Source organism: Gossypium hirsutum, chromosome D10 (assembly GCF_007990345.1).
Source record: "Gossypium hirsutum isolate 1008001.06 chromosome D10, Gossypium_hirsutum_v2.1, whole genome shotgun sequence".
Classification (NCBI taxonomy): domain Eukaryota; kingdom Viridiplantae; phylum Streptophyta; class Magnoliopsida; order Malvales; family Malvaceae; genus Gossypium; species Gossypium hirsutum.
The window spans coordinates 8,394,805-8,407,065 of record NC_053446.1 but is presented as its reverse complement, the minus strand read 5'-3'; the positions used below and the strand labels follow the sequence as shown (position 1 = coordinate 8,407,065).

At 33.6% G+C, this 12,261-nt stretch overlaps 1 protein-coding gene across 1 annotated transcript; it reads right to left on the bottom strand.

Moving 5' to 3' along the window:
• Window positions 1–930: 930 nt before the first annotated feature.
• On the bottom strand, window positions 931–11,954 carry LOC121222016 (N-terminal acetyltransferase A complex auxiliary subunit NAA15). The gene is made up of 21 exons (XM_041101899.1): window positions 11,715–11,954; window positions 10,653–10,731; window positions 10,061–10,143; window positions 9,824–9,973; window positions 8,850–8,965; window positions 7,919–8,024; window positions 6,968–7,039; window positions 6,276–6,391; window positions 5,600–5,732; window positions 4,630–4,707; window positions 4,478–4,531; window positions 4,273–4,343; window positions 3,868–3,922; window positions 3,647–3,742; window positions 3,032–3,160; window positions 2,852–2,934; window positions 2,519–2,749; window positions 2,118–2,241; window positions 1,934–2,041; window positions 1,686–1,817; window positions 931–993 (listed from the first exon to the last, which is right to left on the bottom strand). Exons 1-21 carry the CDS (start codon window positions 11,763–11,765, stop codon window positions 931–933), a joined length of 2,130 nt encoding a protein of 709 aa, XP_040957833.1. The 5' UTR covers window positions 11,766–11,954.
• Between the last annotated feature and the right edge of the window lie 307 nt (window positions 11,955–12,261).

Here is a 12,261-nt window from a genome sequence, read left to right as displayed (position 1 = left end):
ATCTTAAACATAATTTTAAGCATTAATTTAGGCAGCTAATCTACAATATTTAATAACAGAATGTAAAAATTCCAATCTCATTTAAGTTTCTCACTAGAACACTTGGGAAACTAACAGTAATTAATTTCTAAGTTGTTAATGGAGTCAAAGTCAAAAATTTAGTAAGCCTCGATTTATGTGAGAAATATACTTACTCAAAGAGCATCTTGATCAATAGGCCTTGTCTAGAGTTTATGGACTACAATACAGTCCTTGAGTTTCCAGTCCATTACTGGTCCAAGTGCTCCATTCCTGGATACGCAAGACAGAGAAACAACATCAAGAGCAAGTAGCATTGCACCAAATCAGTATAAAAATTGTTTTAAAATGATGCACTAAAAGCATTACGTTGGCACAACTTTATGGATGAATCTTCAATTAACTTAACAGCCTCAGGTTTCTCATGGGATCAAGTAAATAACATTTCTGCAACTGCCACTCTATGCATCAAAGAATCTGCAGAACAGAGAAGGGCATTGAATGACCATACAACCTACCTCATGGAGCCTAAAATGTATCATAATAAGAAAGCTCAATTACCTTCATGTTTACCAAGGAAAACTTTGTTTGCCTCACTAAGAGTTTTCTCCTGCAATTGACTGCGAAAACGGAAAAATAAAGGAAATTAATGCTCAATAAAAATCAAAGGAAATAATAATAGATGAAGTCCAGTCGGTGAAACTATATAAACCATTTAAAGAAACCTGATTGAGGCGTAGTTCTGACACTAAAATTTTTTGCATATACTGGGATTGAGCCCATTTTGGTTTTCTATTCCATTAAATTCAAATTAGCAGTGTAAAGACTGGATGATCTTTGTATCTAAGTAAAATAATAAAGAATGTATTTGTGCACGGTGGTGCACAATATGGTAATGCAAAATAGCAAATGTTAAATACAAGCAGCGATGTGAATCCGATTCTCAGCATCCAACCTTAGCAGTTGCTTTACAGCCTTCAGGAGAAAGAAAATAAAAATAACAAAAACACATTAATATGGATCATGAACTAATAAAGTACAACTAAGGAAAACCATTGTTCTTCAACTCATAAATTACATAAACTGTTTATCTCAACAAGAGCAAACATTTCTACAACTAAAAGATTTGTCACACAAATATCAATCACACAAAATTCATTGACACTGTTTGGGAAGATGAAGGAGAGTGCAATGTATTTAGTTTACTAAACAAATCATAACAAATGAACACGCATTCAAATTACTGAATTAGCTAAAATTCAAGTTAAAAAGATGAACTTAAAATTTGCGTACCTTGGTATTTCTAATTAACCATTAAATAGGTATCCAACAATCCATAACTTCGAAACTGATCAAGCAGTCATACTTACATGAGTTTTATAACACAATAGATAGTAAATTTGAAATCAAAATCCCTTCTTCCAAATTCAAGTTACCCAACACAACCAGAGTAATTCAGTAGTACACCAAAGATGTTTGGTTCAACAGAACAATGTCATTGCTCCAAGCCAGATATCAAGGCAACAACAGAAAAAAGAAAAGGGATGAGGCTGCCTCACAAATTACACTGCTCTAAGTTCACTTGGTCACATTTAAATATTAGTTATCTAGTTGGTCAACACAACGAAGAGAAGCAGACTCATTTTAATTCTTGGGAAATAAAATACCTGAAAGGCAAGCAAAATCTTCTGCTTTCTCATATTTACTTCAAAAGAGAGCAAGTGTGTTTCCAAAGAATCAGGTGAGTTCTTCTGAAGCAATTTCAAGTACTTTGTTGCTTCTGACAAGGGATCCTCCGTCTAAAAATACAACATTAAACAGAGCCATAGCTTAATAGGGCATCAAGAAACACATCTTTACAGCACAAACGATCTTAAATAAGGTATCTAAATCATAATGAAAGATAATAGGAAACCTTCAATAACTTTTCTCCGTAAGGATCTGGATCTACAGGTTTAATGTGTCGTTTCCCAAACTTGGAGTTGCCACTGGCACTTGATTCTTCATTTTTCTCCTCTGCCTCCTGAAAGAAAGCAGAGCATGAGATAATATCATCAATGAGAGTGTTATCCACGAACCATTGAAACAAGCTTATATACTTTCTTAGCTCGTTCTGCCTTTCTCTGCTTCTTCATTTTCTTTTTCTGAGAAGGAGTTTTTGATGTGTTATCCTCCTCTTCGGCTGGTGAGTTTACAGGAGAATCATAAAACTTTAGATAGCATCTGCACTTCAAAATCCAATAATTAGCACACCTCACATCTATGCAATCATCTCCCATCCCAAAAAAAAGAAGTAAAAAAAGGGAGGCAAAGATAACCCCAACCCAAAATGAAGCACCACATGCATGTACAGATCAACAATACATGACGAGACACTAAAAGCACCCTGATTAGGAGACAACAGAGATTACATAGCATTTTACACCAACCACAAGCAAACAGAATAAGTACATTTTGAATCATTTAAAAAAGCTTGCAGATCCTAAGAAAAATGCTTCACCTGATAGCACCAGCTGCTGCTTTGTGAAAATAAGCATGTGAATGCAACCGATCTTGAAATTTTAGCATTTCAACATATGCACGCAGTGTCATTTTCCGTAAACAATATGAATGGAAATCAAATTGATCTTCAGTAATATCAGCATAGTGCTTCTCCACAGCTAGAAATTTCTTCAAGGCTCGTCCAAGATCACCTTGTCGAAAGTAACTTTCACCCGAAGCAAGTTCATACCTTCCAAAGATAAAAACCACTCAGTAGGAGTATCCAAATTACAACGAGAGAGAGAGAGAGCAAGGGAGGGAGGGAGGGAGAGAGAGACAGAGAGAGAAGTACCACATGCACTGCATGTCATGAAGGTTGTTGTGCTGGTCCCCATCTTTTGTAAACAACACAGCAGTTTTTTCTGCCAAAGCCACCTTCAAGAGTGGAAAAGATTACAGAACTAATGAAAGAAATTTCAACAGTGACAAATATCAAATATGACAAAAGATAGGAGAGAACAGCTTTTAGCACCTGATCAGCCTGCAACATACGCTTGACACATTCACTGTTAATATAACGGTCTGCGAGGTCCATACACCTAGCTTCATCTGCCAATGAAGCCGCAGCTACCAAATCACCAGCATGTTTCAATATCCGGCTCTGTCACCAACAATGAAGCAACTAATATACACCTAATCCAGCCTCAAGAAAATTCCAAGAATTTTTCCAAAAGACATTTAAAGGTACAATGTTCACAAAAGAAGAAATAGCCATGCATCAACACACTGAAACCTTTGAAAGGAGGTCATATACTTGTCCAATTACCATCAAAACTTATGTTCCGCAAAGAAAAACTTGTATCCATTTTATATGAATATTAAGTTTGCACAATTTATTGAACAAAACACAATATTCAATCAAAGCCAGTATCATAGCAAGGGATTTTACAAGTAATAAATCCAAGGATATATATATATCTTGAAGAGCTTTCAGGCATTGCTAAGTCTTGTAATATGTGAGACAAAACAAATTGAAAGATATAAGGATCATTTTTTTTTTTTTAAAAAGAACATCCAGCTGACACAAATATAAAACCCAGCAGAAGAAGCCAATGCAAAAACTTCAAGATTGAGGACCAGAAGAAACCTTGACAGAGTACAAATCAATTACGGTTGGTGTGTGCTGTATAGCCTCATCAATCTTTGAAAGAGCAACATCATACTGTCCTCTTCTGTCATAATGCTGCAGCAATTGGCAACAAGTCCAAAGTTACTCAAAGTAGATGCAAAGAAAATACCAACTATTTAATGCAAGGAAGAAGAGAAGACCATAGGCAATTGGGTGACAGAAAACAGTTTATTGCCTACCTGAGCCAAAAAGAACAAAATCCACAAAAGTGTTGAAGGGGGCTCCTTCTCTGTCCTGCACTCAGTATAAAACAGAAGCAAACAAATAACTCAGCATAAATGCATGCTTGTGTATTAGCAGACAAAACAAGAACATACAGAAACTTTACAGACAACCATAAGGAATAATCATTATGTACTCATTTAAGAGATAACACACAAATGCTACTTGAATAGACAATAAGCAGTAATAGATGAATATGCACTCAAAACCACCAAATATCTAAATATTTTGACGCTGTCAAGGCTTACTACAATATCACGCAAGGGCCGGAAGTATACATTACCTCTAGGGGTAGACAAATCTAAATATTTATTTGATTTAGGACTTGATATACCATATCAAGGGTTGAAAGCATGTAGTACCTATCAGGATATCTCCCATTAATCCTAATTGAATGCTCCAACTCAAGAATAAGTTGCTCCAACATGTCTGCCTGTATAAGTGCAAACAGGGCAGGAAATCAGTCCTAATTAAATCAAGCTCTGAACCAGTTGCAAGCAGTTAAGGAGAATTCATGTTTAGAAACTTGATTCTATGTTCAGAATAAATGCATGCAAGCAAACATACCTTGCCAGGGTGATCATACAAAGGAGAAAGATCTGAGAATAAAGATGGAACCCCCTGAGAGCACAGAGAAAATATATCATTATTTCACCCAAGAAAATATAACACCAGTAAAACTAGCACCATAAAAATTTATACATCATTTGCATATATACCTTCGTTAGAAGAGGCTTAATATAACTAATTGCAGCTTCACGGAACTTGTCTCCTTGCAGAAAATCAAGTGGTATCCTCTATATTTTGAGAAAACAAAATTCCAATATAAGTCCTAGAAAATTCGTCATACATCATAAAGAAAGTAGGCATTCATTGACAATGATGCACACAGTAACAGCAATAAGTACAATTCTCATGCGTAAATATATAACAAAAAGGGGTATGGGATGAAAACAATTTAATTGTCCTCACTGCAAGAATCAAAATTCTAAAATCCCTACAGCTAGAAACTTTATTTCAACTATGCAGTAACCTGGTCTCTTTTCAACTCATGGTCAAGTACCCACCCCAAAAGGTTGATTTAGGATAATATATTGCAGCTTAACAGAAAGAATGAGGCAAAGATAGTCGTTAGTAAAAGTTGGAGCATATGAAAGTAGAACTTTAACCACCTAAAGTTCTTACTGTTTGTCACATCAAAACATCAATTAAATATTTCAGTATTACACCACAACCATCTTTTTTCAGATAATTTAAGAATATTACGGGTCATTTATGAATTAGATTCTTCTCATCATATCAGTTCTTATTCAAGCCTTCAAGGGAAAAAAAATACAAGTAAATATAGCTGCCGCTCCTCTCTAAGAAAGAGGTGAAAAGCTCCTCAGAAAAGCAAGGATTTTGTTCAAATTCATAGTGTCATTCTATATATGTGCAAAGAGAAAGCACGAGAGAGAGAGAGAGAGAGAGAGAACCTAGAGCACTATATCAGGAACAGAAAATCCAAAGGTACAATTTGGAACTGTAAAATAAAAAGATGTAAAAATTTAATTGAATGAATATGATTAACAGCTAGGACACAATATAGCATCTGATATTAGCATATTCGCCACTGGAAAGATTTTGCAATACAAGTATATCATAACCATCCATATCAATGAAAATAGGAACATGACATAAGTGCACCACCTTAACTGCAGATGACCAAGTGTACTGTTCTGCAAGCGATTTGTATAATGCATCCAATTGATCAATTTCATCTGAGGAATATTTGCCATTTTCAGAATACAGGACAAAACATTTCTGCAACCCTTCATAATATCTGGAAATATAAACATACAATATAAAGTTGTAAGTCAGTTGGCTCCCACTAATTAGCCCTAAAAGCAATAAATTACACCAATATACAGGTTATATTGAGAAGACAAAATTTAACATTTCTGTCTTATGAATTTCCTCATTTCCCAATCTGAGAAAGCAACTAAGAGACTGCTGGCACAGGTTGATGAAACAAAGTTTAAAGATGCAAAAAGACTGAACATGAGAGCTGAAACATAGGAGATACACTAATTAAGTTCAAGCTTATGGTGACACTAATTATAGATTATCAAAAATAACATTAGAATTGAGAGCAATCCTACAAGTTGGATTCCACAAACTATGGTTCATAATATAAATTTTTAATCACATCCGTTATTCATAAAAGTTAATATTCTTCCTTAGAACCATGGCAGTAAGAAAAGAAATTTATGTCCTCAAGAAGCACTAGATTAAACAAAAAAGAATCTGATATCATTTGCCATGGAAGATTCATTAAAGAGTTTAACTAGGTCTATCAAAGAGATACCAAGCACGTAAGGTTCACCTGTAATTGTCAGGATTCATAGTGAGCAAAGCCTTGTAAAGATTGGCACCTTCTTCTAGGCGTCCAAGCTTCACCAGGAGAGAAACCTCTTGTTCTTTGTAAGTCAATTTATCAACCTAGATGAGTATAATTGGTTGGATTTTTAATTAACAGGATTCAGAACTTACAAATCCTTTTAACTTCAAAGTGTTTTAACAATGGTAGTTGGTACCGTTCTGATACCAATCAGTCCATACCGTCCCAGTCTTAAACCAATATCAAGTAGTTTAAGTTCCGTTCCGGTCAAAATTTCAGTGTGTTTCGGTTGTTTCAGTGCATTTCAACCTGTATCAGCGAATACCGAGCCTGTACAGCTTAGTACAAGATTTTAATATTTTTATCTTAACTATTTTTATTTTTATAATTACATTTAAAAATAAAACACAATCACTTAATTAAATTACTAAACTCAATTAATAATTTTAAATTTTATAGTCACAAATAAATAATTTATATATATGTAATTGAAGTATATTTGCATGTATATAGTGTGTGTACATATATTTGAAAGCATTTCAAAAATATCGGTAAACCTGAAACGGTACACCGAAACACACTGATACTGGTATGAACTGGTACCAAAATAAAAACGGTAAATCCACCGGTACAGTACTAACTACCTTGGTTTTAACATTAAACATGTTGGTACTTACTATTTTTGGCTCCTTTTTATGCAATTCCTCAAGTGCTCTCTCAAGAAACCCACATTCCTCTAGCAAAGAGATCTGGAGAAAGATACAATCCATATACACATAAGAAAAAAATCCACATCTAGTCTATTAATATATCTATTATGCAAGATATATGTATGGATCTACGCAAATATATGCATCTATTGAAAGCGCTTGTAGGTACTTGTGAATTGTCAAATTTATTAAGCTATTTCAAATTCTTGTTACTGGTGTTAAACCAAGAAAGAGTATAAAAGAGAACCAGATTATTAAAATGTCAGCAACAAAAGTTCCACAAATGACTGAGTATTTAATTTTTGGGGGGTCAACATAGAATGTTTAATTGAAGATCAACAAGGATAGACATCCACAAGCACCACAGATGTGATTCCTCATAAAAGGCAAACACTTCTGTCAACAAGCCATACTTCTCTCTAACATGTATCATATGTCTAGAAAGCAAAGAATTAATATCTTATAGATGCCAAATACCACAGTGGGCAACCGGTTACTCCTCCATCACAGATTAAAGTAAACTTGGATATATTTAATTTATCTACTATACAAACAGAATCATGAAAAGACACACTATAAGTAGAAAGGTTAGGCTAGCTAATATTAGATTTTGGCAGAAACAGAAAGGAAAAAGAACTCAAGAAGAAATGGGTAATATTTATAATTGCAGGTAAAAAATAAAATTAATTCAAAATAGAATTTCATTTGTAAAGAAGGTAAAATGACATTAATATATCTATTACTTAATGGATTATGGATAATTGAAACTAAGCTTAGTCGGGTTTACTAGTGTCGCTGTGTCAGTCACTCCAATTATATATTAGTATAAATTCTAAATTTGGAATGCCTAAATAATGGATGTGTCAGGCAGACACGTGCATCTGCACGCACAAACATACAAGCAGTAATGAGCAATACCTTATATAAAAGCATTTCACCATGCTCACAACGTTCATTATCAGGTGGATAATCATCTTCTAATGTCCCTTCATATGCTTCCAGAATTTCAACTGCTTTTGCACCACTGATATTGACCAACAAAAAGGTGTTTAGCATATACATCTGAAGGATAAGAAATTTATAAGTAAAGCTTCATTCACTTAGAACTTGGCTGATGCAAGGACAGAAAAGTTGAGGAGAAACCTTGATAACCAATCTTCCAAAGCAATAATTCAATCAAATATCCAACAAAGAATCATTTGATATCAACTTGTAAAAGCCAAAAGAAAAGATAGCATAATCATTGTTTCAGATAACACCATTGCAAAAACAACAGAACTCTGCTGTAAACTAGACATTTCAAGGTATCATTCAAGCATTGTTTGTAAAATGCTAATTTGCAACAAAATTTTGTAAATGGACTCTGTCCTTAGCTTCCTAGTTTAGTAGTAGGAAATAAACTCTATATGACCAACTACCTGTACATGTTAATAACACCTTCAACATAATATACGCTCACCATATATTGTCAGAAAATGATTCTGATGCCTCCAACAGAACCTTGTATTTTTAAAGCTTTTATGAAATCTTATCGGATGCTTAGCTAAAATCATATAATCCACATGAACCACATTGTAAAAGTCAACAGTAAATCCGCCCGTGTTAGCACCCATTTGATCATGTAACTAGAAACAAAAAGTTCTTATCTCTAGGCATTTAATTTTAGAGAGGTATTAGTTATATGAACAAATGTCTTCAATAATATGAGGCCCTTCAATTCCAACCTCCAAATATAGCATAAAAATAATATTCTTGAACATGTTTCACAAATTGCAAGTCACAGAAAATAAAAGGTAAGCATAAGTAAGGAGTACTCTTTTCTGGAAGGGGGAGGGAGAATGAGAAATACTTAGAGTTTAAATGGTGGGCTACAGCAAAGCCAATCCAGTTCATCCGATGATTAGGTTTCAAAGTCAACAGTTGTTGTCTTGTCTCAACAAATCCTGTCAAATCTCGCATTTGTGCCTGCAATAAAAAGATGAAATAAGAATATAATAATTCTAAAACAACCTGAAATGAGAAATATGATCAAATACAAAACCATGACCAAATCCCAATAATAATAATAATAATAAAACTCTCTCAAATATCATATCTTAGTACAAAGACAATTGCAGTATAACAAGAATGAAAGTACAAAAGCAAACTGATTGCTTCGGTGAACTACTTTTTTATTTTGTGATACATCAAAACAAAACCTTCTGTTAAGATGCTAAATCTGAAGAATCACTTATGAAAATATGCAGCCAAATATCAAATGATGTCCATTAGACCCTTTTCTGTCGATTAAAGCGATAAACTTTTCTATAAAAACTATTATCCAAATCTGAAAAATTATTAAAAAGAGACGACTTATCTACTTTATAAGTGCTTAAGAAAACCTTTACAGTCTAATAGAGCTTTTCCTGTTAATTCACATGCATCTTGGTCTTGGTCCTTTCTATCTACAAGCAAACTCCTTCAAGCAACTTAAACAGCTTAAATTTCTTAGAATTTATTTTCAACAGAACTTTAGCCTGATATTGGGGTTTTCATTCAATTATACTAAGTTGCCACGAAGAACCTGCCTTTACCATTAACATTATAGCTGTAAAAAGGTTGGTACCAAACTATTTTAGTTGCAATATTGACTTGCCTATAAGAACCCCCAATACTTAAGATCATTAAATTTCACAATGGAGTTCAAAAAACCTTTTAGGCAAACCACACAGCTTACAATAGAAACTCCTTTAACAGTTCAAGAAAATTCCATGTCAAGCATTTATTTTAGAAGCTTGAGCAGGCAGGTATTCTTCAATATCAAGCAAGGTAAATAAGGTATACCTGCAAGAGTGACAAGTCCCTTAGTATTTCAATGTTGTCCGGATCTATTCTCAGAGCATTTCTATAGCATTTGATAGCCTCCCTGTATTCTCTATCTGAGCGATAGAGAAGACCATAAACATGCCAGCAAACATGACTCTTTAAATCATTCTGCAGTAAGGCAAACATAAAACAATGTTAGGAAGAACTGAAAATGCTTTGACATTACATTGGTTAAAAGAAAAGAAACAAGACAACCTTCAAACCTAGCCGGACAAGTTCATATGCTTCAGATTTACGATCCATGCAATTTAAAGTCAACCCCTTCATCGACAATGTTTCTGACAAGGAATAAAAACCCGTAAAAAAAATATACAAACACAATAAACAAGCAGGTAGTAATTTGAAGCTGCTTATTTAAATCCATGGAATTGTCAAATAAAATGCAGAGAGGGAGGACAACTTATATTATAGCAATAACACATTAATCAATATTAATTAAAAACAAACCAAGATGAAGCATCGTACATCTCGGAATAGTCACTATAGAGCTAGTGCTTTCAAAAATGCAAAAGACAGCATTCATAAGACATAAGAAACAAACCCAAAGTGACAATCAAGTCAAGCTAAGGGGCATCTTTGTAAATACAATCCTAACGGATAACATGGGTACCAACTTTAACTATCTAGTGTATAACCCCTTTTCCTTGTAAGTATTAAAGTACTTTTTCAGTTTCAGAGTTCTTGCATGTTTATGCAGGTACGCTTAAAGAGAGAAAAAACAAACACCACACCAACATAAACACTAAACAATTGCATCTGGCAAGAAAAAGTGCATCAACTAAAATACCTCCATGCTCAGGAAACTTTTTCAGTATCGCATCTGCAGCCTTCAGTCCTTTCTTGTATTGCTTAGTTTCATATGATTTCTACAAAGACAAAATTTTATATAAGAGCTTTAGCAATAGCACATGAACCTCCAAGTCCATAATATAAAATCAATAATGAGAATCAGCTAGAGTAGTAACATATAAAAGTTAATTGCATCAAAATCTTGATAAGAAGAAAAAACTGCATCGAGCTTATTTACCATAGAAGTTAAAAAGGGAGAATTCACAAGACAAAATTCTAGATTCCACTGATTATACAAGACAGGGAGAGAGAGACCAGCAGTGGTATGAGGAGAACTTTCAGATGTTGCTATATTATATCTAATACAAACAAGTTCTTGAAACATATAAATATTCACATCTTGATCTGTGAAGCTGAAGATTTCATCAACTATCAGCTTGGTCAATTTATCAACTCCTTAAATGGATTGCTTCATAAAAGTCACATAAAGTCTTGAATGGTTATGTGTCTAAAGCCAAAAGGCCACCAAGCTTCCTAATAGGAACCAACAAAATTCGTGCAAGAGAAATTATTAACTCAGCAAGAATCAAGAAACTCGTTTATTTTCATTTATCTAATTTTCTCAATGATTGATTGAAGGAATTATAACAAAAGGAAAGCACAAAAGGCATCCTTTAGAAAAAGTTCAAAAAAATTAATTTTAACAATCTTTTTGAAAAATCGAACTTATTGACCTAATTTAAGCAAAGCTGGTCAACTTAATTAAGCTTCAATGGCTAAACGGAAAAAAGAAATTTAACTTAATTTAAACGATAAAATATATAATAATTGGCAACCAAGCATATCTAGTGCAAATTTCAATTTCTCGTTCGATATTCATCGGTTACCTCAGCAACCAAACAGACCAGTAGCATCCAGCTAGGGTTTTACAAGCAAAGAACAAAACGATAAAAGGAAGTGCGATCGACTAAACACAAAATAGAAAAAAGCAATACGATAATCAATACCAATTAGAATTAGGAATTGAAATATGAGAGAGAAAAGAGAATCGAAGCCTTACGACGATGAGTTTGAAGAGGTTAGCTTCTTTCGGAGGCAACGAAGCTCCCATTGTTTTCTCTAAGGAAGAAAAAAGAAGATTCTTACGACGGATAAAAAGGGGTTTTAGATAAAAGAAAGGATTGATAGATAAAAGGAGAGTTAGGGGTTTGTAAGAGAGAGAAGAGAGTGGTGGCGTTTATCTGCTTCTTCAACCCTACTGTGAACAACAAGCTTAAAAATAAGGAAGATAGAATTAAAATAAAAAAATAAAAAAACTACTGTTGAATAAGAAAATTACACACACACACACAAAAAAAAAAGCCAGGAATCATTTTTGTCCTTTTCAATTTTTTTTTTAGATGCCCTTTCTGTAATTTTGCAATATATATATCTATATATATATATATATATTTCAGCTTGCGACTTAGAAAAATACAAAAGAAGAAAAAGAAAAGTAAAACTGTTAATACTAGTGGTGCATAATTCCTTGATTATAATTTGTCTAAATAAAAAATATTTTTAAGCTCTATGATTAAATTATGGGTAAACTCTAGAATTAGTCATCC